At 40.2% G+C, this 24,718-nt stretch overlaps 1 protein-coding gene across 1 annotated transcript in view; it reads left to right on the forward strand.

The window, feature by feature from the left end:
* Nucleotides 1-24,718, forward strand: part of Abca13 (ATP binding cassette subfamily A member 13) — a 471,059-nt gene that overhangs the window by 349,061 nt on the left and 97,280 nt on the right. Inside the window, exons 49-54 of the mRNA XM_021177120.1 lie at nt 5,516-5,570; nt 6,911-7,088; nt 9,644-9,759; nt 16,364-16,520; nt 19,670-19,923; nt 23,562-23,757. Of these exons, the coding sequence (XP_021032779.1) occupies nt 5,516-5,570; nt 6,911-7,088; nt 9,644-9,759; nt 16,364-16,520; nt 19,670-19,923; nt 23,562-23,757 (956 nt within the window). The remainder of the gene's footprint in view (nt 1-5,515; nt 5,571-6,910; nt 7,089-9,643; nt 9,760-16,363; nt 16,521-19,669; nt 19,924-23,561; nt 23,758-24,718) is intronic.

The following is a 24,718-nucleotide window of genomic DNA, read 5'->3' on the forward strand; positions in this document are numbered from 1 at the left end:
GAAGGAAGGGCAGGATATTATCTTCTAGGGGTTGAGTGATGGGAGCTCTTTTCTGGAGCTCATTGCACATATATCAGCTGTTCTTCTGCTGCCTTGTAAAGGTTTGATGGTCTATGCATGATGTTAAGAACACTATTTTCTACCATGATTGTTGTATAGATGTCCAGTTTTCAGTGCTATTGTACCTTGGTGGGGGTCTGGTTAAGAGAATCATAGACATCAGCTCTGCTGATGTCAGGAATGAGATCTGTGCTCAGAAAAAAGCAGAACCCTTCCTGCGATCCTCAAATACCAGATATGTTAGGCTACACTATCCCTTGAAGTTCCTATCTCCTCTAAGAATCCACCATTCCAGAAACTGACTTGCAGAGACATATTCTTGTTACTGTGCTTTCCTAATACAAAGTTTCATCATCAGAGTGCCAAGTGGGAAGGGGCATTATGTAAGTATCTGGAGTACAGCCAGGAACCCTGGAGAATGGTAACCATACAAGTAGTCAATCATTTCACCAGTGGAATGGGAGAGCAGATTGCCCTTACCTCCTAGAGGAAAACTCTAAAAATGACACCAATCCAGGAACTGCGCCACACTGAAGGACAGTATATTCACAACGTAGAAATGAGGGTACAGAATAAAGTGATTAGAGTACCACTTTTAAACAGCAGCAACTCTATGGTTTAAGGTAAGCATATATATATATATATATATATATATATATATATATATATATATATGTCAAACACAGATCCAGTCTTTGCATCTTCAAATTTTTTCACTGTGTCTTGCATCTTCCATGAGAACACTTGTAAATTTTGTGTAAAATGTGCAGAGAAGGGGCACTTGGCCTCGAGTCTGTCTCCTTCCTGCTCGATGAAGGTGGACTTTGGGAGATCAGGAGTATGTGCTGATGAGAAAATGGGTTGTGTTGTCTGCAGCTGTTGGCTGGAATTACAGCATGTCACAGCTAGCTTTCATGCTCTAGAAGGCATTTGAGATACTTGTGTTTCAGGTACCTCTTCTCAAATGTCCATAACAGTGGTGTGACAGAGCTTCTCTCAAAAAAATACATACACGTAGCTTAACATACATACTCAGAGCATATAACACATGACCACAGCTTGAATTATCCTAAATATTTGTCAGGGTTAGTTTCAGGGATCCTTGGTAGTTGTCCAAAGCCATAGATGCTCAAATGTCTTATTTCAAATGCTATAGGTACAATATTGGCCTGTAACTCAGGCTTACTCTGCCACATAATTTACATACTCTCCAAGTGACTGAAAATACATAATAAAATAAAAATGTTATCAAATAGTTTTCATGCTACACGGTCTAGGGAATAATGAAAATGGAAAAATCTATGCACACTCAGTACAGATGCAGGTTTTTTCAGGACATTCCTAATGGATAGTTAGTTGAAGCTGTGGGTGTGTAAGCCATTGATGCGGAGTGATTACGGTGTACTTCTGGGTGACAACTGCATAGCTCTTCTCACAAGCATGCAAGGACTCAGGATTTGAAGACTTAATATTTATCCCATCAAAGATAATCAATACATCATTATTCTTTCTAGTCACCATGCTTGTATATTTGTTCCTAAAATGAACTTCCTCTTCTATCCTTTCAGTAACATATCTCCCACTCGGTCTTTTCCACACTCTGCTTTTTTATGTTTAATTTTTTAAAAAATTCACTTTACATCTCAATTGATGCCCCATCTACTGGTCCCCATCTCTGGCAGTCCCTCTGACATAACCCCTCTCCTCTGAGAAGGAGGAGCCTCCCCTGGGTAGCCTCCACCATGGCACATCAAATCTCTGCAGGGTTCAGCACATCCTCTTCCACTGAGGCTGGACAAGGCAGCCCAACTAGAAAACCATATCCTATGGACAGGTGAAGACCAGGATGCATATCTGTTGCATATATGTGTGGAAGCCTAGATCCAGCCCATGTATGCTCTTTAGCTGGTGGATCAGTCTCTGGGAGCCCCAAGAATCTAGGTTAGTTGACTCTGTTGGTCTTTCCATGGAATTCCTATCCCCTTCAGGGCCTTCAATCCTTCTCCCAACTCTTCCATAAGAGTCCCCAAGCTCCATCTAATTTTCAGTTGTGGGTCTCTACATCCATCTGAGTCAGCTTCTGGGTGGAGCCTCTCAAAGGACAGTCATTCTAGGCTCCTGTCTGCAAGCATAACAGGACATTATTAGTAGTGTCAGGGATTTGTGGAAAACCACCTGGTATTTATTTTTGTGCTTCTGACTTATTTTATGTATATGGTATTTCTTTTGGAAGCATTTTGCAAAAAGCAGGATTTCCTTTTCATTAAAAAATGTTTGAATGTTATACTAAAATGTGTGTGTGTACGCGCCTGTGCCTCTGTGTGTGTGTGCGTGCGTGCGTGGGTGTGTGCATGTGTAAATACCTGGCTCTATATCCAAAAATAACACATTTTTGCATCTATTCATTTGACTATAGAAACTAGACTTGTAGATTTACTTTGGTTATCAAGAATGATGTTGCACGCCTTTAATCCCAGCACTCAGGAGGCAGAGGCAGGCAGATTTCTGAGTTCGAGGCCAGCCTGGTCTACAGGGTGAGTTCCAGGACAGCCAGGGCTATACAGAGATTCCAAATGGTAGTAAGAACACATGCTCCACTATGTTCATAGCAGCTTTATTTATAATAGCCAGAAGCTGGAAATAACCCAGATGTCCCTCAACAGAAGAATGGATACAGAAAATGTGGTACATTTACACAATGGAGTACTACTCAGCTATTAAAAACAATGGATTAATGAAATTCTTGGACAAATGGATGTATCTGAAGGATATCATCCTGAGTGAGGTAACTCAATCACAAAAGGAGTCATTAGATATGCACTCACTGATAAGTGGATATTAGCCCAGAAACATAGAACACCCAAGATACAATTTGCAAAACACAAGCAAATCAAGAGGAGGGAAGACCAATGGGTGGATACTTCATTCCTCCTTAGAAAAGGGAACAAAAAAACCCATGAAAGGAGTTACAGAGACAAAATTTGGAGCTAAGACAAAAGGATGGACAATCCAGAGACTACCCCACCTGGGGATCCATCCCATAATCAGTCACCAAACCCAGACACTATTGCATATGCCAGAAAGATTTTGCTGAAGGGACCCTGTTACAGCTGTTTCACATGAGGCAATGCCAGTGCCTGAAAAATACAGAAGTGTATGCTCACAGTCATCTATAAGATGGAACACAGGGCCCCCAATGGAGAAGGTAGAGAAAGCATCCAAGGAGCTGAAGGGGTCTGCAACCCTATAGGTGAAACAACAATATGAACTAACCAGTACCCCCAGAGCTTGTACCTCTAGCTGCATAAGTTGCAGAAGATGGTAGTCAGACATCACTGGGAAGAGAGGCCCCTTGGTATTGCAAACTTTATATGCCCCACTACAGGGGAATGCCAGGACCAAGAAGTGGGAGTGGGCGAGTAGGGGAGCAGGGTGGGGGAGGGTATAGGGAACTTTTGGGATAGTATTTGAAATGTATATAAACAAAATATCTAATAAAAAAAGAAAAAGAAAGAGAGAGAGAGAGAGAGAATGATGTTGCAGTGGACATGGTCTGCATACATCTATATCATTTTATTCCTTGAGTATGACTCTATCAGTCCTTTAGTAGGGGTGCTACATCTTATATTATTTCTAGCTTTAGTTTTGAAGTACCTCCTCTATACTGTGTCTCATAATGGTTGCACTAATTTCCATGCTTATCACCAAGTTTTTAAGAAATGGTCATTATATTACTTAGCTTGACTGGTAATTTAATCATTTCACCATGTATTTGTATGCTAAAAATAACACTGCAAACTTGAAATATAGATTCAGCTTGACTATGTCCTGATAAACTCACAGTAAGTTGAAAATATTATAATTAAGCAATTCATATGACACAAATAACAGACTAAAGATAACAAGGTTGTGACTCCCAAGTTATGGAGTGTGGGTCATTGCTGAGTGGCTAGGATCTGCTGCTCAAAGTGCTTGCTGCACAGCGTGACCAGAGTATGGTACCAAATGTCCATATCCAGCAAAGGATTAAAATTCAATTTTGAAGGGTGATTTCCACAAAGCATATTTTATTTCTGCAGTAGTATAGAGTTCAAAATTCATAAAACTACTGTAAGTCAGGGACGGTCTTTATACATTTTTTATTCATCTGTTTTACTTCACTAAAGCATGACGATGTAATAATGATTTCACACACACAAAAAAAGAAATTAATATCTGAATAGGAGTAAGATGGAATGAGATGTCAATGGGGCCTGGTCTAGGAAGTTGAAGGCAAAGTTAAAATGCGTCAGGGTCAAGGAAAATGATACTAACCTCATTTTTCAAATGGAATCAGTGGAAGAATTTTATGCTCTATGATAAAATGAACCTGTGTGAAGGTAAAGGACATGGTTGTTCTGTTTTTCTACCCCTCTCTCCTGCTTTCAGGCATATGCCTTTCCTTCCTTCCTTCCTTCCTTCCTTCCTTCCTTCCTTCCTTCCTTCCTTCCTTCCTTCCTTCCTTCCTTCCTTCCTTCCTCCCCCTATTCCTTCCTTCCTTTCTTTCTTTCTTTCTTTCTTTCTTTCTTTCTTTCTTTCTTTCTTTCTTTCTTTCTTACAACACACATTCTCTAGCTTTGGGGACTGACATATTTACTGAACTTGGGTACAGGCAGGTTTAGAGATGATGTGAGCTCAGGGTTACCAAGACAAGGTGCTCGTGATCATGAACACCATCACACTGTGTGAGGGGGCAACATGGAAGTAGGAGAACTTAGAAGTGAGGGAACTTGAAAACGTGAACAAATGCGGTAAAGAAAAATGTGGCGTGGACAGGACCTCAATTTCTCCCCTGGGTGACTGGAATAATAAGTATCCTACAAGCTAGTGGTGGTTTTGTTTTGGAGGTCACAAACATGCAGGATACAGGTGACAGGGTACGTGCAGTATATATTCAACTATATGAGGGTTGAGATCCAGGTGGTCTGAGGAGATAGGTTGCAGAGAACACAGGGGAGATTCATGGCCAAACATACAAGAGGAGAAACACTTATTTATTTGGAGGATCTAGTTTGTCTTCTATTGCTATAGTAAAGAGCATGAACAAAACCATCTTGAGGTGAGGAATATACTGGCATACTTCATCTTGCCCCAAATGGTGTATGTGGGTGGAGATGGGTGTAGTAGTTATGACACTAGGATACTTACTACAGTGGACAACGAAACGACAGACGAAGGAGCATGGTGCCTGTGATGTGACACATGTGAAATAAAATACATAATGGTTATGTTTGACAAAGCAATAAGAACAAAGAGCTCAGCACATATCAGTTTAATGGCAAGAACCTATTTGTCATTTTTCATTGATAATGGATTGGGGTGGGCAGAGCAACCAGAGGACAACTCTTGAGTGGCTTGAAGATGAGTCACCAAAGGGACAGGCCATAAAGCTCACGTCTTAATTTGTTGTTCACAGGAATAACCCTGTACAGCCACCCATATGGAGGAGCCTTGCTGAATGAAGACAGGATGTAAGTGGATGGAGTGATATGGGAAGCATACAGAAGAAAATCTCTAAGATACTGAGGAGCAATTTTGATCCCATTTCAACACATTCCAGGAGAAATGCTGTCATAGATAGCTTTAAAAGTGGAAGTGCAAATGGCTGGGCTGAAAATGGGTGAAAATACTATTCAATTATGGTTTTCACAAAAGAAATTGTTTTCCATAAAAAGAATTGTTCCTGTAGCCTCTGAACAGTACACATCCCAGGAGGACTATTCACATTAACAACATAAATATGATACTCACATAGGTAAACATGCAGAGCCTCCGTGAACTTTTTTCATGCATGACATAACAAGAAGTGCAGGTAGAGGTGGGTGTCATTGTTGCCATGGTGCATTTGGGTCCATATTTAAGTGTCAGGAGTCAACACCTTGCTAAGTACATTGCTTCTGTCCTCATTCTTTCCCCCATCTCCATTCTTTTCCGTATAGCTACCAATCATTTAGTTAAAAATCAATGACAAAAATAGTATTTCTATAATCATCTGGCCTGCCAAGTTGAGACCATATATCTTGATGAGTTTGCTTTCTTTAAATAAGCAATGGAACAGCAAAGGTGAGCTGCAGTTTGTCTTGTTACCTCTACTATTGGAGAGTGCTACCTCCAACAGTGTCTGACATGTGGCCTCAGTTCTGGGGCAGGCTAGCTGATGACTGTTATAAAACAAGGTGTGATAGACAGAAAGCATAGTCTAATGGGTGTCGTGTGGTGAGACCATTCATTGTGTCAGACAGCTAAAAGACTGCTTGTGCTCACCTGCTTCCAGACATAGACAAAATGGTCAATGACATTGCTTGACTCCAGCTCTGCCTGTCAGAGAGACTGCATGGTGTGATGGCGGTGATATGTGGCCCTTTAGAAAGCATTTGGTTTTCCCAACACCTAAGTCTAGACATGATCCAGTGAGACAAGGAGCCCTACAAATGCCCCTCCTTGTTGAGTTCTGCTGCACAGCAAATGGGTTTTAGTACTGGAAAGGGCTCTAGGAGCTGCATGTTGCTCTGCAGAGGTTTACTGTTTAACTGAGAGTCAGACTACGTGATCAAGAGTAGGATGAGATAGGAAGATGCTGAAATGCTCTTCAGCTTCATATTTGTCTATTCTATTTCTCTGTTGTGTGTTCTGTAAGCTCTGAACAATAACCCACATCTTCAAAGAACTTGAGGGGACTGATTGAAGGAGAGAATCCATACATTGTTGGCAGTGTGCCTGGCCTTCCTTCTTGCCAAGTGTTAATAGTAGAAGGAACTTCTGGTTTCTTCTATGATATGTGATGAGTTGTTACATTATCCTCTGTCTACAGCCTGGAGAGCATCCGCCAGTGTGGTGTTGCCCTCTGCATTGTCCTGGGATTCTCCATCTTATCAGCATCGATTGGTAGCTCTGTGGTGAGGGACAGAGTGACTGGAGCTAAAAGACTGCAACATATAAGTGGCCTTGGACACAGGACATACTGGCTAATTAACTTCCTGTATGACATGGTAGGATTTGTGAATATGGTTCTTATATGAATATGGTGGTTGAAGGGCCTAAGCCACATGGGGGTGTCCACAAGGGAAGCACACATTCTGTTGGCTAAGAGCACCTACCAGTTTGCCTTTACCAGGTGGTCTCCTCAGACAGTCACGATTACTTTATGAGGGGAAGACTCAGGAATCATGGGCTGGAGTGCTCTAGAATTTAGGACCCCAGTTTTTTATTAGGGAAGAAATGAGTGAATAGCAGCTTTCACTATTACCTTTCAATGGGCTGAAATGTGGGATGGTAAAAACTATTAGAAATGTCCTCTCATCTGTGTCCTTAGCCTCGCCCCTCACTTGTTATACCTCCCTATTGTGGTGGCAGATATCAGAGTTTCCTACAGTCTCGAAATCACTAGAGTTTGTTCTTCTGTTCTTTCCATGACAATATCAAGTGCATGTTGAGTTGCTGCCTAGAGCATAGGCCAGATATTTTCAATGTGTATATTCTGATTTAGATTTAGTGCTCTTACACAACCCCCACTCCTGCCATCACTACAGAGCAGAGCTGGCATTTTTATACAAAGGAAATATCTGCGCGTTCATGCCCTCATGGAGATGATACATTCTGTGATGTGGAAAATCCTATGTGAGCAGAAGGCTGGGCAGGCCTGAATCTCCCCGAGAGCCTCCTACTCATCGGCTTCTGACCATCTGTGTTGCTTTACACAGAACTGATGTGTTAGGAAGCTGGTCTTAAGCAACATTTACTCCTTTTAATAGACTCAGAACTCCACTGATTGGTTTGCTTTTGATCCCCTAATATAGATGTTTTAATCACATAGATTATCTGATTCATACCAGAGGTACCTTAATATTCAGGAGTCTGTTGAGTGAGACTCCATGTATACCTTCATACAGCACACACACAAAAAATGGCTCATAAATCCCAAGACTGAGAAGTGCTAGTCTGCAGTGGCTTATCTTTGCTAACCCATGTCCCTTCATAGGGAGGCAATGGCTCCTCCAGAATGGTGCTTCTAGTTGGACAGAACCACACTTCAGTACCTGCCACTCAGCTATGCCCCTAGTACCACAGTCTTGGGGCTCTATGTTCCCCAGCATTTTCCAGCAGATAAACCTAACCCCAAGGACCCTGAGATTTCCTCTCTTCTCTGTGCTTTATTATCTTCTTATCCCATATCCTGAATGTGGCCCTTCTTCACTCTGTAATGGGTGGACTTGGGGCTTAATGGCTGGAAGGACTTTTTGATATTTGTCTGACTCTTTCCCTCCACTCTTACTTAGTCGTTTTATGTTTGTTCTGTTTGATGATTCAATCAATGAGTGTTTTTGAGGATCTGTCAGGGTATGTGCAGGATTGCTGAGGAGTAAGCATCTATGTCTCCCAGCATTCAGTGTTCAAACATCATGCAGTGCCATAGTACCAGGAATTGGGATCCTTGAGAAAATGACTAGACTGCAAGGATGTAACCTTCATGGATAGATTAGTATCTGTATAATGGGGAGCTCAGAGAACTCTATTACCCTTTCCAGCAAATGGCAAAATGATAGAAAATGTACCAGCTCTAACTTGAAAAGTAGTTTTTCACTATATACTATCTCTGTTACTGTCCTAGTCTTAGATCTCTCAACCTCCAGAGCTGTGAGCAATAGATTCCTGTTGTTTGTAAGCCAACCAGCCTATGTTTTTGTTTTACCCACTCAATTGACTGAATGTTGTCTCTAAATATATGATTGAGTTAGAGTAGATCTGTCTCCTAATAGAACTCACATTCTTATTAGAAGGAGCAGGCAGCAAATGCACCAGATATAACTGATTCTTGACTAAATCATTTGTGAGAGTGGAAGAGGATAATGGCATAAAGGTAACTTTCATTCAGGAAGTTAGAGTAACAAATTAAATTTTAGCAGAGATTTAAAGAGCAAAAAGGACTCAGCCACATGGGCTGCTCAGAAGTACTCCGTGGTCAGCAACCCCACAGAAGCAGCAGCTGGATTTAGGACTCTCCAAGAATGGCCTGGGGATGCTGTTTGTTGACTGTTCTGCAGAGTCCTTGAAGGGAAGGCTCTAGGGAAAGAAGAGCAGGGAAGATCTATTCCATTCCTGTGTGTGTGTGTGTGTGTGTGTGTGTGTGTGTGTGTGTGTGGTATGTGGTATGTGTTGTAGGTGTGTGGTGGTGGTGGTGGTGGTGGTGGTGGTGGTGTGTGTGTGTGTGTGTGTGTATTTGTTTCTGGCACAATTCCTTGGCCCTTCCCAAGGGAGATAGGCATAGGTGGCTCTGGTAGGTTATTCGAATCTGTTTTCCCCTAAAGGACTATGTATGGGTCCTGACACCAACACAGTCACATTCTGAAGATTTGGGTGTTTAGCACACCAGTCTTTGGAGGAACAAGACCAAACCCATAACAATGACTCAGCACAATGGACTCTTAAACATCTTTGAATATGCAAAGCAGGTGCTAGGTTAAGTAGAAACTGAATGGAAACTGCAGAGTAAGTAGAGCATGATTAATGTTCCCATCTAATATGGCATGTCCCTTTGTTTTTCCAGCTCTTTTACTTAGTTTCTGTCTGCCTGTGTGTCGCTGTTATAGGAGCCTTCCAGTTAACAGCTTTCACATTTCGGGAGAACTTGGCGGCCACAACCCTCCTGCTAGCACTTTTCGGGTATGTGATGAGAAACACGGCTGCAGAATTATGGTTTGTTTTCTGAGAAGGAAAACCCTCAGGATGGCTTTGAACCTGCTGTCTGCTTCATGATTTTCTCTCTTCTGGAACAATTATGTTACTCCTACCAGGGCTGCAGAGCAAACAGGCTTGAACAAGATGATGAATGCCCTGTAAGGGGGATGGGGCGAAGGTTGACGTGTCCTGATGAAGATGGCTTTGGTCCTGCCTCAGAAAGGCCCTCAAGCTGTTTGACAAACTTGTGCAGTGGGAAATGGATTCTCTGTTATTCTCACTTTGACATTAATTGTGGTCTCAAATACATAATCCAGTTAGCTGAGAAACTGCAGTTGTGGGGACTCTCTTGTGCAGCTCTCTGGCATATGTTTCTTCCTCTCCTGTTATATTAGTAGCTTGGAAGTGTTTTGTGTGACTTCTATCACTTTTTTCCTCAGAGGAAAATAGTAAAGGTGGACAAGTTATTGCAGAAATCTTCATTTATATACTCCGGATGCTTGTAACTGCTTCCCAAATGATTAAAAACAAAACAAAACAAAACAAAAAAGAAACAAAAAAAAAAACCAAAACAAAACAACCAACCTCCTCCCCCATTTTAAGCCAAATACTCTAACTAAAGTGAAATTTACATATTTTGCCATCCTTCCAGTGATTCCGAATTACTCCAAGTATCTAAGTAGGGTACAAGGCTTTACCTAAACAATTGTGTGTCTGTCATCAGAAGAATGGATAGAGCCGGGCGTGGTGGCGCACGCCTTTAATCCCAGCACTCGGGAGGCAGAGGCAGGCGGATTTCTGAGTTCGAGGCCAGCCTGGTCTACAAAGTGAGTTCCAGGACAGCCAGGGCTATACAGAGAAACCCTGTCTCGAAAAACCAAAAAAAAAAAAAAAAAAAAGAANAATGGATAGACAGAGATGAATGAATGGCTGAGAAAGTAAGGAAAGGTATAAGACAAGCAGTTCTTGCAGGAATATTGATATGTGACTTCCCTTGTAGCCTTGCTAATATGAATTCCCATATAAGCTGTTCCTTTCCTGTAAAATGTCAATTTTGTTGCTAAAAGTTAAATGAGATAATTGCTGTAAACACCAGGGACAACTGGCAGAGTCATTACATTAATTTTACCCATTACTGTTATTCATAGAATTATCTTTTTCTTTAGAGATCACCATGTGCTCACGAAAAGAATGGCTGTGGAACATGATGTTATACTCAGTTCGAAAGTTATGAGCTCATATATAAAGGGTTGTATGTTTGCACCATGATTTTATCTTATTTCAGCCTATTAATTTCATTTACTGGGAAAGTGTTGTTGCATTTCATTGTAGCATGGGTAAAATAGGCCTCGCTATAAAATTATGTTTGAATTTTAGAAGGCCAGACTTCAAAAATGATGACAAAATTTGGATGAAGTTAAATGGTTCAAAACTTAATCTTATGAAATGTGTTTTTAGAAAATGTTTAACTTGATTACATTATGCTAGAAAATGCTATGCTCACAACTAAACATTTTGGGGAATTTCTGGAGAACCATGGGCCTACAGCTGCATAGTCATTATATCCCAAGGGTGATAGACTTCCTTGTTATTCTATTGCTGTGAAGAGACACCAGTACCAGGGCAAATTATAAAGGAAAGCTATGTCAGGCATGGCAACACATACCTTTTATCTCAGCACTTGAGAGGCAGAGGCAGGGGATCTTCTCTGTGAGTTTGAGAGTAGCTTGATTTACATACTGAGTTTCAGGACAGCCATGGCTATGTAGAAAGAGTCTATCTCAAAAGTGAATGAATGAAAAAAAATGAATAAGTAAATAAACAAAATGTAAAAATAAAAAACCTATTTAATTGGGGGCTTGTTCATAGTTTTAGAGCGTTAGTTCATTATCATCATGGCAGGGTGTGTGGCAGCAGAGAGGTAAGCATAGTGCTGGGGCAGTAGCTGAGAGTACACATCTGATTAGGAAGTTTTAGGCAGAGAGAGAGAGAGAGAGAGAGAGAGAGAGAGAGAGAGAGAGAGAGAACCTTGTGTGGGCCCTTGAACCCTAGCTTCAAAGCCTATCTCAAGTAGCACAGCTCCTCCAACAAGGTCACATCTAACTCAGCGAGGTCATACCTCCCATCCCCTCTTCAATAATTCCACTAACTGAAACCAAACATTCAAACCTATGGACCAGCCTTGGCTTGGAGATGGGTTCTGAGAAAGGAGTGTTTGGGAGCAATGAAAAAAAATGTCCCTAGGTCAAATCATGTTTCCAAGCTGATGGCCTGTGCTCTTCTTGAGATAGCTTTCCAGACAGCCCTCTGCTTGAGACAGCTCTCTCTTGCTTGAAAAAAATTCTAAAATTTCCTCTGGGTATCTCATCTCTTGTAGGCCAAAAGCCTAGACTTTTATTCACATATCATTTCAATTGTTCACTCCAGGTTCCCTTTTGATTATTCCGTGAATCACCCACCATCCCATGACCTTAGCCCCTTGATTCTTAGAAGATAGCAATTGCACATTTTTTTTTTAAATATGGCAAATGAATTCGGAGATCTGTCTGTCTTTGTAAGCATAAAAATTAAACTTAGCTGGGTGGGATCCTGTCCTGAGATTATCATTCTGACCATGCCTGGACCTAAATTAGCTCTGTCCCAGGATGACATAGAACTAAAAAATCTACCTGCCTTTGTATCTACCTGCCTTTTTATCTATCTGATGAGTTGGCTCATAGTATAATATTCCAAAAAGAGAAAGAGCCAAGAGATGCCAATTGTGACCTATAATTTAAGTCAAAAGACTTAAAAGTTTCTTATTTCATCATTAGTATTGAGCTACAGATTAAGTTTAAAACCTGTGAGTGATCCCTACTGTAAGAACCTCAGTCTTAGCACCTGCTTTCAGGCTCCAGGCTGTCTTTAGATGAGGGGAATGGAGTGACTCCTCTTCTTCCTCCTCCTCTCCCTGTCCTCCCCTTCTTCCTCCTCTACCCCAGCCTTTTCCTCCTTCTAGTCCTCATTTCCCTTTTTCTTTTCCTCCTCTTCCTCCTCCCAGAATCTGTGGGAATCAGGAACCCAAGTGCAAACTAAGAAGCCAACTCCCGGAAATGCAGAACCCAAGGACACTTTCAGACTTGAATTAAATCTATTGATTAACATGGTTTTAAGAGGTGAGGAAGAGGATAAAGGAACCAAGTCTTATGAAAGTTAGAACACAAATGCTCATAATAATTTGACTTTCTACCGAGAAAAATGGGTATTTAAACTCTGACAGGGTAAGCAGCAGGTTGTATCAAAGAAAGTAAAGTATACTAGAAGTCCTTGACTTGGTTGGAGGATGAGCTCTGGGCCAGTCTGAGCTGCATAAAGAGGCCTTGTTAGATGAAAGAACAAGAGAGGGAGTGGAAGTGAGACAGAGGTGTAAAGAGTAGGCAAAGACAGAGTTAGAGATAGACAGAGACATAGCAGAGACAGAGAGACAGAGATAGACACAGAGAGACAGAAAAACAGAGACAAAGACAGTGAGATAGAGACAGAAACATAGAGACAGAGACAGACAAAGACAGAAACAGAGGGCTAGGGATACAGAGGGATAGAGAGATAGAGACACAGAGTAGGAGAGACTCAGAGACAGGTAGACAGAGACAAAAATGAGAGGCAGATATACACAGGTTGTGGAAGACATATACATAGAAAGAGAGAGAGACACAGAGGCAGAGGAGAGGGAACAAGTAATGTTGATCTTAATAGTACATACCTTTAATATTAACACTCAGAACTTTAGAACACAGAGGCAGAAAGACCAATGTGAGACCCCATATTAAGACTTTTCCCCAAATATCCCAACAAATTAGAACAAAACAAGAAAGTGACACTAAAATTATTTGAAATAAAAGACAGACAGCTTATATTAAAAATGTAAAGCTAAGGACATATTTGGTGCGTGTTTAGTGCTAAAGGATTGTGACAATAAGAACATGGACTCCTGTTTGTCTCTCAGGGAAATTCACAGAGCAGAAGGAAGGGGCAGTTGTCAGGAGAATACAGTATGTTCTCATAAATTCCAAAATACCTGCAAACAATATTCCGACCTCCTGTGAATTATACAATCATTAAACTGATGAGTTGTGTTTTAATAAAAGAGTAGAGAGTGTTAAAAGCCACAGTAGGTTTCATATCAAGTAAATTATGCTCTATACGTCAATTTAAATTTTCCCTTAACATTTAGAAAAGGCTGGGGTGGGGGCTGGATCTGGCAGTATGTTAATTTCAACCAAGTGTTTGAAAGGAAAATAATGAAAATGCAGCTTAAAAAAAATCATGGAATCATTGCTGGTGGAAATTCAGCTCAAAGATTCATTAATGCAGGAAAAGAAATCTCCAGGGGTGTCATTTAAGACTATGTCTTTGTCTCTGAGTCTTTTTTCTTAAGACAATGCTTTGATCCACTTGTCAAATACTTGAAGGACATAACCCAGTATGAAGACCTTATATAAAGATTATATGCATTTCCCAGTGGAGTAGAGATCATGGAAGATGTGGTAATTAATTGCTCAAGTATAGCTCAGGGTGTCCGGGTTGACAGCGGGAGGGGAAGGCATTTTGAGACCACAATGTGAACATGGAGATGCTAATCAAAGCAGATGAGCATCTGCATTGTGCCTTGCAGGCCAGTCCCATCAGATATTTCGTGAGGGGCCCTGTGCACTCCCCCAGATTCCTCTAGCTCCCATATCTCCAAGTTTAACAGAGAGCTGCCTGCATGCCATATTTTACAAGGAACAAAGGAAGGCTGGGTCTTCTGTAGTTCTGATTTAAGTATACTAGGATCATTATCTCAGCCTATTAATACACCTGTATAAAATAAAATAATTTGTCTTAGTTTCAGAAATTTGATGAATCAATAATTTTTACATGACATACACACACACACACACACACACACACACATACACACACACTATGTTTACTCTAATAATGAATATGATAGGAATTAAAAACAGGTCTAAAATTTGACACAAAAGTGTCTACTGTTGCTTATATGTGTTTTAGTTTTAGGAATAATTTGTTTCCTTTTCATTCTTTGCTTTCATTTTGTCCTCTTCTTAGACTAGGCTATCCTTGAACTGTCTATCTTCCTGCCTTATAGCCTGAGCTCTGGAATTATAGATGTGTGTCACCATGCCTGTTTCCTAGTTGCTGAAGGCCACCTTATGTGATGAAGGATAACAGTTGAGTTCTGCCCTATAAAGGACAATAGAAAGTGTATGTAACGTTAGGGATGGGATTTGATTCTTCCTGATAATACTTTATTTCAGACAGGACAAGTCCTAATTAACACCGGTAGTCAGATAGAGCTCACCTCTTTGGCAGTTATTTTTATTTGACTTCATTATTTTATATAGGAAATATTTTAGAAAAATTGCTTTGAAACACTTGTCTCCAACGCATTCTTCAGTCATTGTGAACCAGAATGCTACTGAGTGAAGTTTCTGAGATACTATATGGCTTTGCACATCATACCCCACACACTTTGTAAAGTACAAGAATTTATCTTTTAACACATGGCCGTTTCTCTAACAGATTATAGATGACCAAATGCTATCTCAAGGCTCTAAAATCTGCCACATGGTTTTGGAGTCTCATAATTTTCAGAACAAGTTAATGTGTTAGGGAATGCTCATGCTTTTAAAAGCTACTACAATATCTCAAGCTAAACAGTCACCCCAGGAAATATTGACAGCTCTTATTTGGGTGTGGATGGAACACATTTGGGCTCAGAATAGATGAGTCTTTTTCAAAAAGCCTATGATTTTGAATAGGTGTGTTCTCTGCCTGTGCTTAGAAATGTATCCAAGAATTCTTCAGTGAGGTACATTAAGTTGACTGAGTTTTACTTTCACAAAAGAAACTTGGCCTTGGATGGAATGTTGGTTCCAGGAGGTAAAACAAAAAAAGATGGAAGTAGAGGTTTGGCTGTGGGGGTGTTGGAGTAGCTTCTTGGATCTTGTGACCAATATTTAGCAGTGTTCCTTGATACCCAGCCTTGGGCCCACTCAGATGCAGCTCCATGGCCATCTTACCTACAGACCTGCAGCAGAAGATAAATCAAGGTGTCAACCTTATTATGGATATTCTGCCTAAGAATTATAGATGCTAATGTCATCTTCCATGTGGTTGGGGTATGGGAAGAGAATAGGGGACACAGTAGAAGTGATAGCACAGTCTCTAGAATGAATGAGACTTTAGAAATGTAGAGTTCAGTGCTTATGCTTATGTTCTTTCTGAAAAAGAGCTCTGATTATTGTTATACTCTTGGGATCTTCCAGTTCCCACTATACAATAGGCTTGAGAGGCATAGGATGCCATACTGAGAGAAGTGGACAAAATCCAGTGGAAATCCCAGACCTCATGATATTTTGCCTTTACCTTGCAGGGTCTTTGGAGGCCCCAAGAAATGTCTTTTTGGGGGGTAGGTAGACTAGTATATATATTACACAAAGTAAGGAAAACTCACCATTCTAATATGATTGTGTCTGTACTTCAGTTGTGATACGAAGAAATGTTTCAGGAAAGTAAAAATAATTTTCCTTCTGCTTTTTAGATACGCAATGATTCCATGGATGTATCTGATGTCCAGAATTTTTTCCAGTTCAGATGTGGCCTTCATCTCCCACATCTCCTTGAACTTCATCTTTGGCTTGTGCACCATGTTGATGACTACCATGCCCCGGCTCTTGGCCATCATTTCTAAAGCTCAGGTGATGCAGTGTCAGTGGCCCATTTCCAAAGGAGCAAGTGACAGGAGAGTGCAGATGCCCACCACTTAACTCTGTTACCACTGTGACAAAAAAGCTGACTCTCACAATGTAAAGGACTTTTAATTAGGGCCTGGCAAGACTATGTGTAGGAGGAGGGTGCTCACCTCCTGGTGAGGGCAAGGAAGATCCTAGGAACTAGGTACACTCTTCAGAGGTCTGCTTTCTGTGTTCTCCTCTCTCCACCCAGAGTCTTCATGCTCAAGTTTACAGAATCGTTGAAAATAGTGTCACCATCTGGGAACTAAGCCTTTAGGGAGAGTGACTGACAGCAAAAATTTCTATGATGTTTTAAGGGATGCTGCATGAGTCAGGTCAGGCTGACATAGGGATTCACTGTTTTGTTCCCAGAGTGCTTCTCAGGGATCCTCAGGTGGCAGAGGAAAGACCACAATAAAGTGTGTCTTGCCAAAGTGCCACTGTATCCTGGCTTAACATCTTAAGTAAGCTGGGCCACAGCTTTGTCCATACATGCACATGATGGTGTGCCTGAAGAATTGTGTCTGGAATTCCTTTGTCTTCCCTGAGATACGTGTAACTTAATACAGTGTCTTTCCATGTATTAGTGGAAAAGAAATGCCCTGGGCATGGGTTGTTCAACAGGGAGTGGTTTTCCCTGTGAGGCAAGTGCCTAGCAGGCATTAGGGTCCAGCTGAAATCCTTCGGTAGATACATCCCATTCATTCCCTCTACCCTGGCTCCTGAATGAGACTGTCTTTACTCTTGGCTTCTGCTTTCAAGCATCTGCCCGTCACTCAGGATGGCCAGTGTAATTTGTGAAATAGGCTTCAGTCTCTGCCCTCTCCTTAGCTCTCATATTTAAGTCTTTTCTTTTTCTGACTTTTATTTTTACCTCTGGGCACATTACATTCACAAAACTCTTTATGTTCTCATACTCTCTTCTGGCTCAGTCGTTCTCAGATGTCTGAAGCACAGTCTGACGTTTTAACTTGGGAGGTGTTGCTGATATTCCCATTTCCAGTGAGAGACGGAGTGAGGTCTGTCCCACTGGGACAGTATCACTCCTTATGGCTGGGCTCCAGACTTGATACACTCTTGAATGATGGCCAAAACCATCTCTGATTATTGTACTTCATGTTTGTGTAGAAGCAATGAAGTATGTAAATACCAATTTTGCATTCAATGAGGGCAATGATCTATTTCAGTGATTTTTTTTACAGATTGAGTTTGACACTAATCTGTATTAATATTCTGAGCCTTTAAATAGACAGCTTGCAGAACAATTGATTGGCTTTAACTTGAGGAGAATATTGAAATCAGCAGAAGAGACATAGAGGCCCTGCCCCATGATTTCTAATGTGACATGGCTTATTGAAGATGCTGTAAACTGTGGTGAGGAGGAAAGCGAATTCAATACAGATACAGCTGGGAGAAACCAAAAGCCAGGTCAGCTCTGTGAGAGCTAGATAACAGAAGGGAAAGCTAACTCCCAAAGGAAGGGGAAGCTAAAACCTTGCAACTAAAGAGGAAGCAAGCCAGGAATGCTCTCCCACAGAAGGCTAATCCTGTGCTGGATGAAAAAGCTGTGTTACCTGCATTGATAAACAGCACTCCTCACCTTAAAGAATCAACAGGCAAAGGGTGTTTCCTGGAAGAAAATTATTTGAGTCACTCAGCATTTAGGAATGGAGGACATTGACTGGATTGGCTTCAGTCTTTCTCTTTCCCTTGCTCCTTATCATGAGACTGTTTGCTAAAGCCGTTCAACAATATTTAAATATTCATTCTAATTGATATCAAGTGTTCGCTGTCATGTTAGAAAGCATTATGAACTTGTAAAATTAATGAAAGGTATCAAGAATGGCAACTGGGCCCTCAGGTCATAATCTAGTACAGCCAGTGTTAACCGTTGTTTATGTAGACTGTAGTGCCAATATGATTCTTTTCTTGTTGCCAACATACTGTTAAAGGATGATGTGTCTTGGGTTGGGAGGCAAGGTCAGGCATATATTTCTCTCCCACAGATGAAAATGTCTGCTTTAACCATGAAACTGCTAGAGGGTTTAAGATTATAGTTTCTGTTTCTCTATGTATGAATTAATATGCCTCAATCACCACTCTTTGCAAATCGAAGCAATTGATTTGTCAATCCATGAATCCATTTATATTTATATTAATTCAGCATTCACGTATTACATAATCTTTGTTAATGCTAGTGTAAAAATCACTGTGGCTTCCTTAAAATGAGTTACAGAAACATTGATATCACCATATCATGTCATTAACACTCAGTCTCCATGTTCAAAGCTACCTATCTCAGACTATCACTAGTAACAGAAATCCTTTCAGGTGGCATGCTAATTGCCACAGGCATAGAGCAATGTGGGCTTAGATGTAGGTTTTACTGAGAGTCTTGTTACAGACTCATAGGCAGTTGCTAATTTTTTGTATTGACACAGTAAAAAGTGGGAGAGATGACCAGTGGGTCTTTCTGTTCCCATACAGACACTAATTTCATTTTAGAGATTCTTCTTCTGTCTTCTTCAATGCAAAACTACCTTCAAAATGCCTGGCTTTCCAAGCCACTATATTGGGGCTAAAAATTCAATGTATATCTTGGGAGTGGTACAGATATTTCATCCATAACATTCTGTCCCTCAAGACTCATGGCTTTCTCAAGTGGAAATTACAAACTCATTCTGTCACAGTAGCTCCAAAATATTTCAATTATTACAGCCTCAGTTTTAAAGCATGTAATCTATAAATTTCATAAGATTCAGATGTGGGTGAGACTCAAAATTATATTCCATCCTAACCTTTCTCTAGGTGTGAGCTGTACAACCAAATATATGGACAGGTATAGGATATACATTCCCACTTCAAACGGGAGAAAATAAGAGGGACAGTGGATTCCATCAAGCAAAACCTAGTAAGATACACATATTATAGGATTTCAGGGGTAATCCTATCTGGCTCCATGGCTGTCTGAGAGTGTCTCTGAGTAACCAGGATAGGGAAGACAAGACCTGCAGTCCCAACAAAAGAAAATAGCAATATAACGTATTATTGGTATATATTATAAGGAAGGAATAGCTTTTAATTTCATTTTTTCTCTCTCTTTCACTGTGCAGAATTTGCAGAAAATCTACAATGTCCTCAAGTGGGTTTTTACTATTTTTCCTCAATTCTGCCTGGGTCAAGGGCTTATAGAACTCTGTTATAATCAGATCAAGTATGATCTGACTCACAACTTTGGCATTGATTCTTATGTGAGTCCCTTTGAGATGGATTTTTTGGGCTGGATCTTCGTGGAGTTGACCTTGCAGGGCACATTTCTTCTCCTCTTGAGGACGATGTTACATGGAGACCTTCTAAGATGGTCAAGGTGTGTACTGAAGGGTTCATGCTTACTGTTTCTGACTCTTGAGTAAAGAGTGAAGGAAAAGTCCACCTGGGGGTTTCAAGATAGAGAAATACACCTGCTTGACATTATGATGAATGGGTCTAAAAAGTTAAAGATTTATGTTTCCTTTTTCGAGTGGGTAAGTGTGAGTCACCAACTAAATGGAAAGAATTTCAAAAAAATAAGGTGCCAACCTTATTTCAGTTATTCAGTTGTTTCAATTTGTTTTCCACTTTAAATCTGCTCATTTTTTTTCAGTGACTTTGTAACACCAAAAGTGAGTTTGGTTGATACCATAAAGTAATTCATTTTTATAACTAAATGGCATTAATTCCTAGAGTCAGAAGGTATAGGACTTTAGTGCAGACACCATATGCCTTCTTTGACTTTGTCAGGTGAAGATGCTGAAAATGGTGTATATGCACCTGGGTGATTGCAAACACACACGCACACACACACACACAGAAAGAGAGAGAGAGAGAGAGAGAGAGAGAGAGAGAGAGAGAGAGAGAGAGAAAGAGAGAGGTTATTTAAGGTAGTGTTGTAAAGATTCTAAAACTTTGTCAGATACACTTCAGTGGTTAAGAGTACTCCTGCTCGTCCAGTAGATCCTGGTTTGATTCCCTCCACTCACACAGTAGATCACAATTATCTATAACTCTAGTTCTGGAAGATCTGTTGCCCCTTTCTGGCCTTTCAGCACACCAGGCACTCATATGATATACAGACATACATGCATACAAAACACCCACTCAGATAAAATGAATAAATAAATATTTGAAAATGCATTTGAAATCTACAAGGAATTGTGTTTTCATGTGCAGGGTCTAGAACTCTACCACTTAACATATCAATACTTCCTCTGTCTGTGGTCCTCTGATTCCGGCTTCAGACAGAGATTCTCCCCCACTCTCACCTCTCTAATTATACCTTTAAGTTTTTCTAAAACAGTCTCTCAAAGCAGGGATTCTTTATGGAAAATCTATTACCACATTGTTACTAAAGAATCTGTTGCATATATAAAGCTCCATTGCTAATATATTTGGGCAATCCCCTTATATGTATTTTTTCTTCTTTTCAGTCATTTCACGATTTTTTTTTTTCATAATACACCACGGCTGCTAAAGTAGAGAACCATTCTGAATACAAATCCCAAAAGTCTTCTGAATTTGGTCATGATCATTTTGGAATTTGTAGATTTCCCAGAGCTGACCCATTCTGGAGTAGAATTCTAGGCACCTTTTAAGTGTAATTGCTTCTCTGATAATCCTTAATACTTCAGTCTGTTTAAAACACTCAATGGAGAATCGCTTTGGCAGCTTCCAGGCTTCTCAGTCCTCCAACAGTATCAAAGGAATGTTCTTCAATGAATAAAGGTTTTGCATTACTTTAGAAGATATTAGTCAGGGTCTGCTTTAGAAAAAATGCCTTTGGGGCTGGAGAGATGGCTCAGTGGTTAAGAGCACTACCTGCTCTTTCGGAGGTCCCAGCATCCACATGGTGGTTTACAACCATCTGTAATGAGATATGATGCCCTCCTCTGGTGTGTCTGAAGACAACTACAGTGTACTTACATATAATAAATAAATACATCTTTTTAAAGAATGCCTTTGATATCCACAGCAAATAGTCATTTGTGTTTTGTTATATTGATGCAAAGGTCAAGGATCAGAGACATCATGTACCTTTCTGCTCCCTTATGACTCACTGTCAAAGTGATTGTGCTTCATTTAATTTATTATTGAAATCTAAGTAGAACCCAGTCAGTAATCAGTGCTGAATATGAATAGCCAAGGTTTTCAGCGAGTCCTTCATAGGGAAAAATTATAGCAGTCCTAGCTAAAACTTGGAGAATGGGAAGAGCCTGTTCCCATTAGATAGAGTTGACCCCTTTCACCTGAAATGTGTTGCCAGCATATAACTGGGAACTAGTATGAGACCCACTTCACTGGCCTCTCTAAGTTGAATTGGCTTCTGCTTCCATTTCCCTGCTATCTTAAGATGACAGGTATCCATTTGTACAGAGTTCTGACCTGACACCAACCCACATAGATGTTTGTGTGTGGTGGATGGGATGGGATGGGGGTTGCCTCTTTTCACTGCAGTCTGGAATCAGGGATTCCATAAGCAGGTAGTTAGAGCAACCATATGGTCTAGATACCAGCTGTGATGAATTATGTAAACAACCCTACTATGTTTACTGCCCACCTGGATCTTTCTTCTGTTGCACTGTGATTGGTGGATGGCTGAGCAGAGGTTTCCACCAATTAGGAACTTGGTTTGTTTGGGTGCTACCCACCAAGTTTTCCCTTGTCCTCCACCCATCAGAGCGAAGAGAAGAGTTGAAGAACTTAGTACACAATCCCTCCCTGAAGTCCTGAGTTGCTTAGTATCAGTCATATGATCTACAGACATACATAAAAATTTCCAGGCAGTTTTCATGGGGAAATGATAGGAATTGTGGAGGCAGACATCTTAAATATCAACAGAGGGACTACCAGATCATGGTCCTCATGTAATAAAAATAAATAGTCCTCAAGCCTAAAGGTATAATTATATGGAGTTTCATAAAAAATGAATTAACTTACCAATTGTTTCAGATTGTTAAATTGAATATTTTCCATGTTTTCTGTGCCTACCTTACTTTCTGCTCCTCAGTGATAAGCCTCTGAATAGCTATCCCTCTCATTTTTATCTCTTTTGATTCATTTCATATGTCTTCAAATATTATGTAAGGGACATCAGCCCCGTCATCTCTAAACTGTATTATATATGCAATTTATAGTTTTATAAATTGGTGATTTCAGACAAGGAAAAATTACACAGAATAAGTTATTGGGATGACTGAGGACTGGCAGTTAATATTTTTCTCTTGGCCAGTATACTCTTTTGTTTTGAAATAATTTGAGAATTGTAAAAGATTCTATGAACAATGTTCCCCTCCCTATGAATAGATGATTATATGGTTTACAACAACATATCATACCAAAAATAAAGAAGTATGATATGGACACTGTGCTTGGCTTGTACTTAATCATTAAAATGTAGGCACATTACAGTTTAATGTAGAATGAAAACTTACTTGAAAGTTAAAAATATCTAGATGAAAATTCTAATGAGGACTTAATAGTCCAGATTGAGAGCGAACCAGTTAGATATGATTAGATGTTAGATTTATGCTTATTTGGCAAATATCTGTTGAATATTATATGCAATATATACAAAAGCCATCTATCTAGCATTTATGAATTCCAACTTATACTATAAGTTTAGTATAGCAATACTGTTTTTTTAAACAAAGTACCTATATACACTGATACTTTATAATAATGTGATCAATATGTTTTTTGCACCTATCAAAACATCTGCCATGACTTTATTGTTCTCCAAATTAAAATTGTCTCTAGTGTTGACTTCTCTCTAGGTCTCTGTTAACAGGTGCCTATCCTGTGTGGGAAAGTTGACTTCCCTGGTAATCAGGGTGATGAAGGTAAGACGCTCTGACAGCAGATGCTGCTAATATATGAGGGCTGTGCCTTCTGTCTTCACAAGTGTTATTTGGGGACTATTTCAGAACTGTCCCTACTGGGAATTAATTAACTCTGCCTTTATCTTCCCAGGGCTCACTCTGTCCTGCAGGACATAGTTAAGCCTGCTAAGGACATAGATGTTGAAACAGAGCAAATGAGGGTGCTTGAAGGAAGAACTGGAGGAGACATGTTGGTGTTGTGCAACCTCAGTAAAAGTTACAGAAGTGTTTTCAGGGGGAAGACCACGGCGGTGCACGGCATTAGTTTGGGCATACCACGAGGCGAGGTAACATAGCTGCACGCTTTGTCCTTTTCTCCTGTGAACCCATGAACTCTAGTTGTAATTCTAGTTGGCTAGTCTCAGAATATCTAAAATGACAGCAAAAAGTAGCCTCAGTGGTCCAGAGACACCCACGATGTCACAGAGTCAAAATTGGAGACAGAGTCTCAGCATAGCAGAAAATTTCCAATTGATTAAAAATTTATTTTCTTTCATGATTCCTTAAATTTTATGTAACTGTGGAGTCTTAAGAATGGTTTAACTTTTAGAATGACTTTTATTGGGTAAAATATTTTTTTAAAAATTTAGTTAATGATGCAGCCCACTTTTTCCATTCTCTTGGCCTACAATTTGCCATAAGTCCATCTAGAAGAGTAGCTCTCAACTTCCCTAATGTGTGACCCCCCCTTTTTTTACAGTTCTTTATGTTATGGTGACCCCAAATCATAAAATTATTTCATTATTACTTCATAACTGTAATTTTTCTGCTGTTGCAAATCATAACGTAAATATCTGGTATAGAGGATGTTTGATGTGTGACCCTCAGAAGGGTCACAACCCAAAGACTGAGAACTGTTACTCTAGAAGAATGTTATTCTGCAGGGTTAAAAAAATGTACATGCCACAGCAGTTCTGGAGAAACCTTTAATCAAAACTGACAGAAGGCATATAAGCTGACTCTTATTTAGACCAATACATAAAGGTAAATCAATCCTGCAAATGATTCCCTTTAATTAACTGTTAGAAATAAAGGCACACGTAGCATTGAGTGGGCCAGGCTCTTTAGAAACCCAGTGGGTACCTGGATCTCTCATTGTCTGCCACCAGCCATGCCCTCTGGCTAAGCAGATAATCCAGACATGAATACCCCCCTGGGGTAAATCGAGGCCTAAAGATCCATCTAAAGCAATCTAGGAATGACCTAAGTTGAAGCTGTGATTTCTAGAACAACTGGACAAAATATTAA

This window comes from Mus caroli, chromosome 11 (genome assembly GCF_900094665.2).
Source record: "Mus caroli chromosome 11, CAROLI_EIJ_v1.1, whole genome shotgun sequence".
NCBI classification, from domain to species: domain Eukaryota; kingdom Metazoa; phylum Chordata; class Mammalia; order Rodentia; family Muridae; genus Mus; species Mus caroli.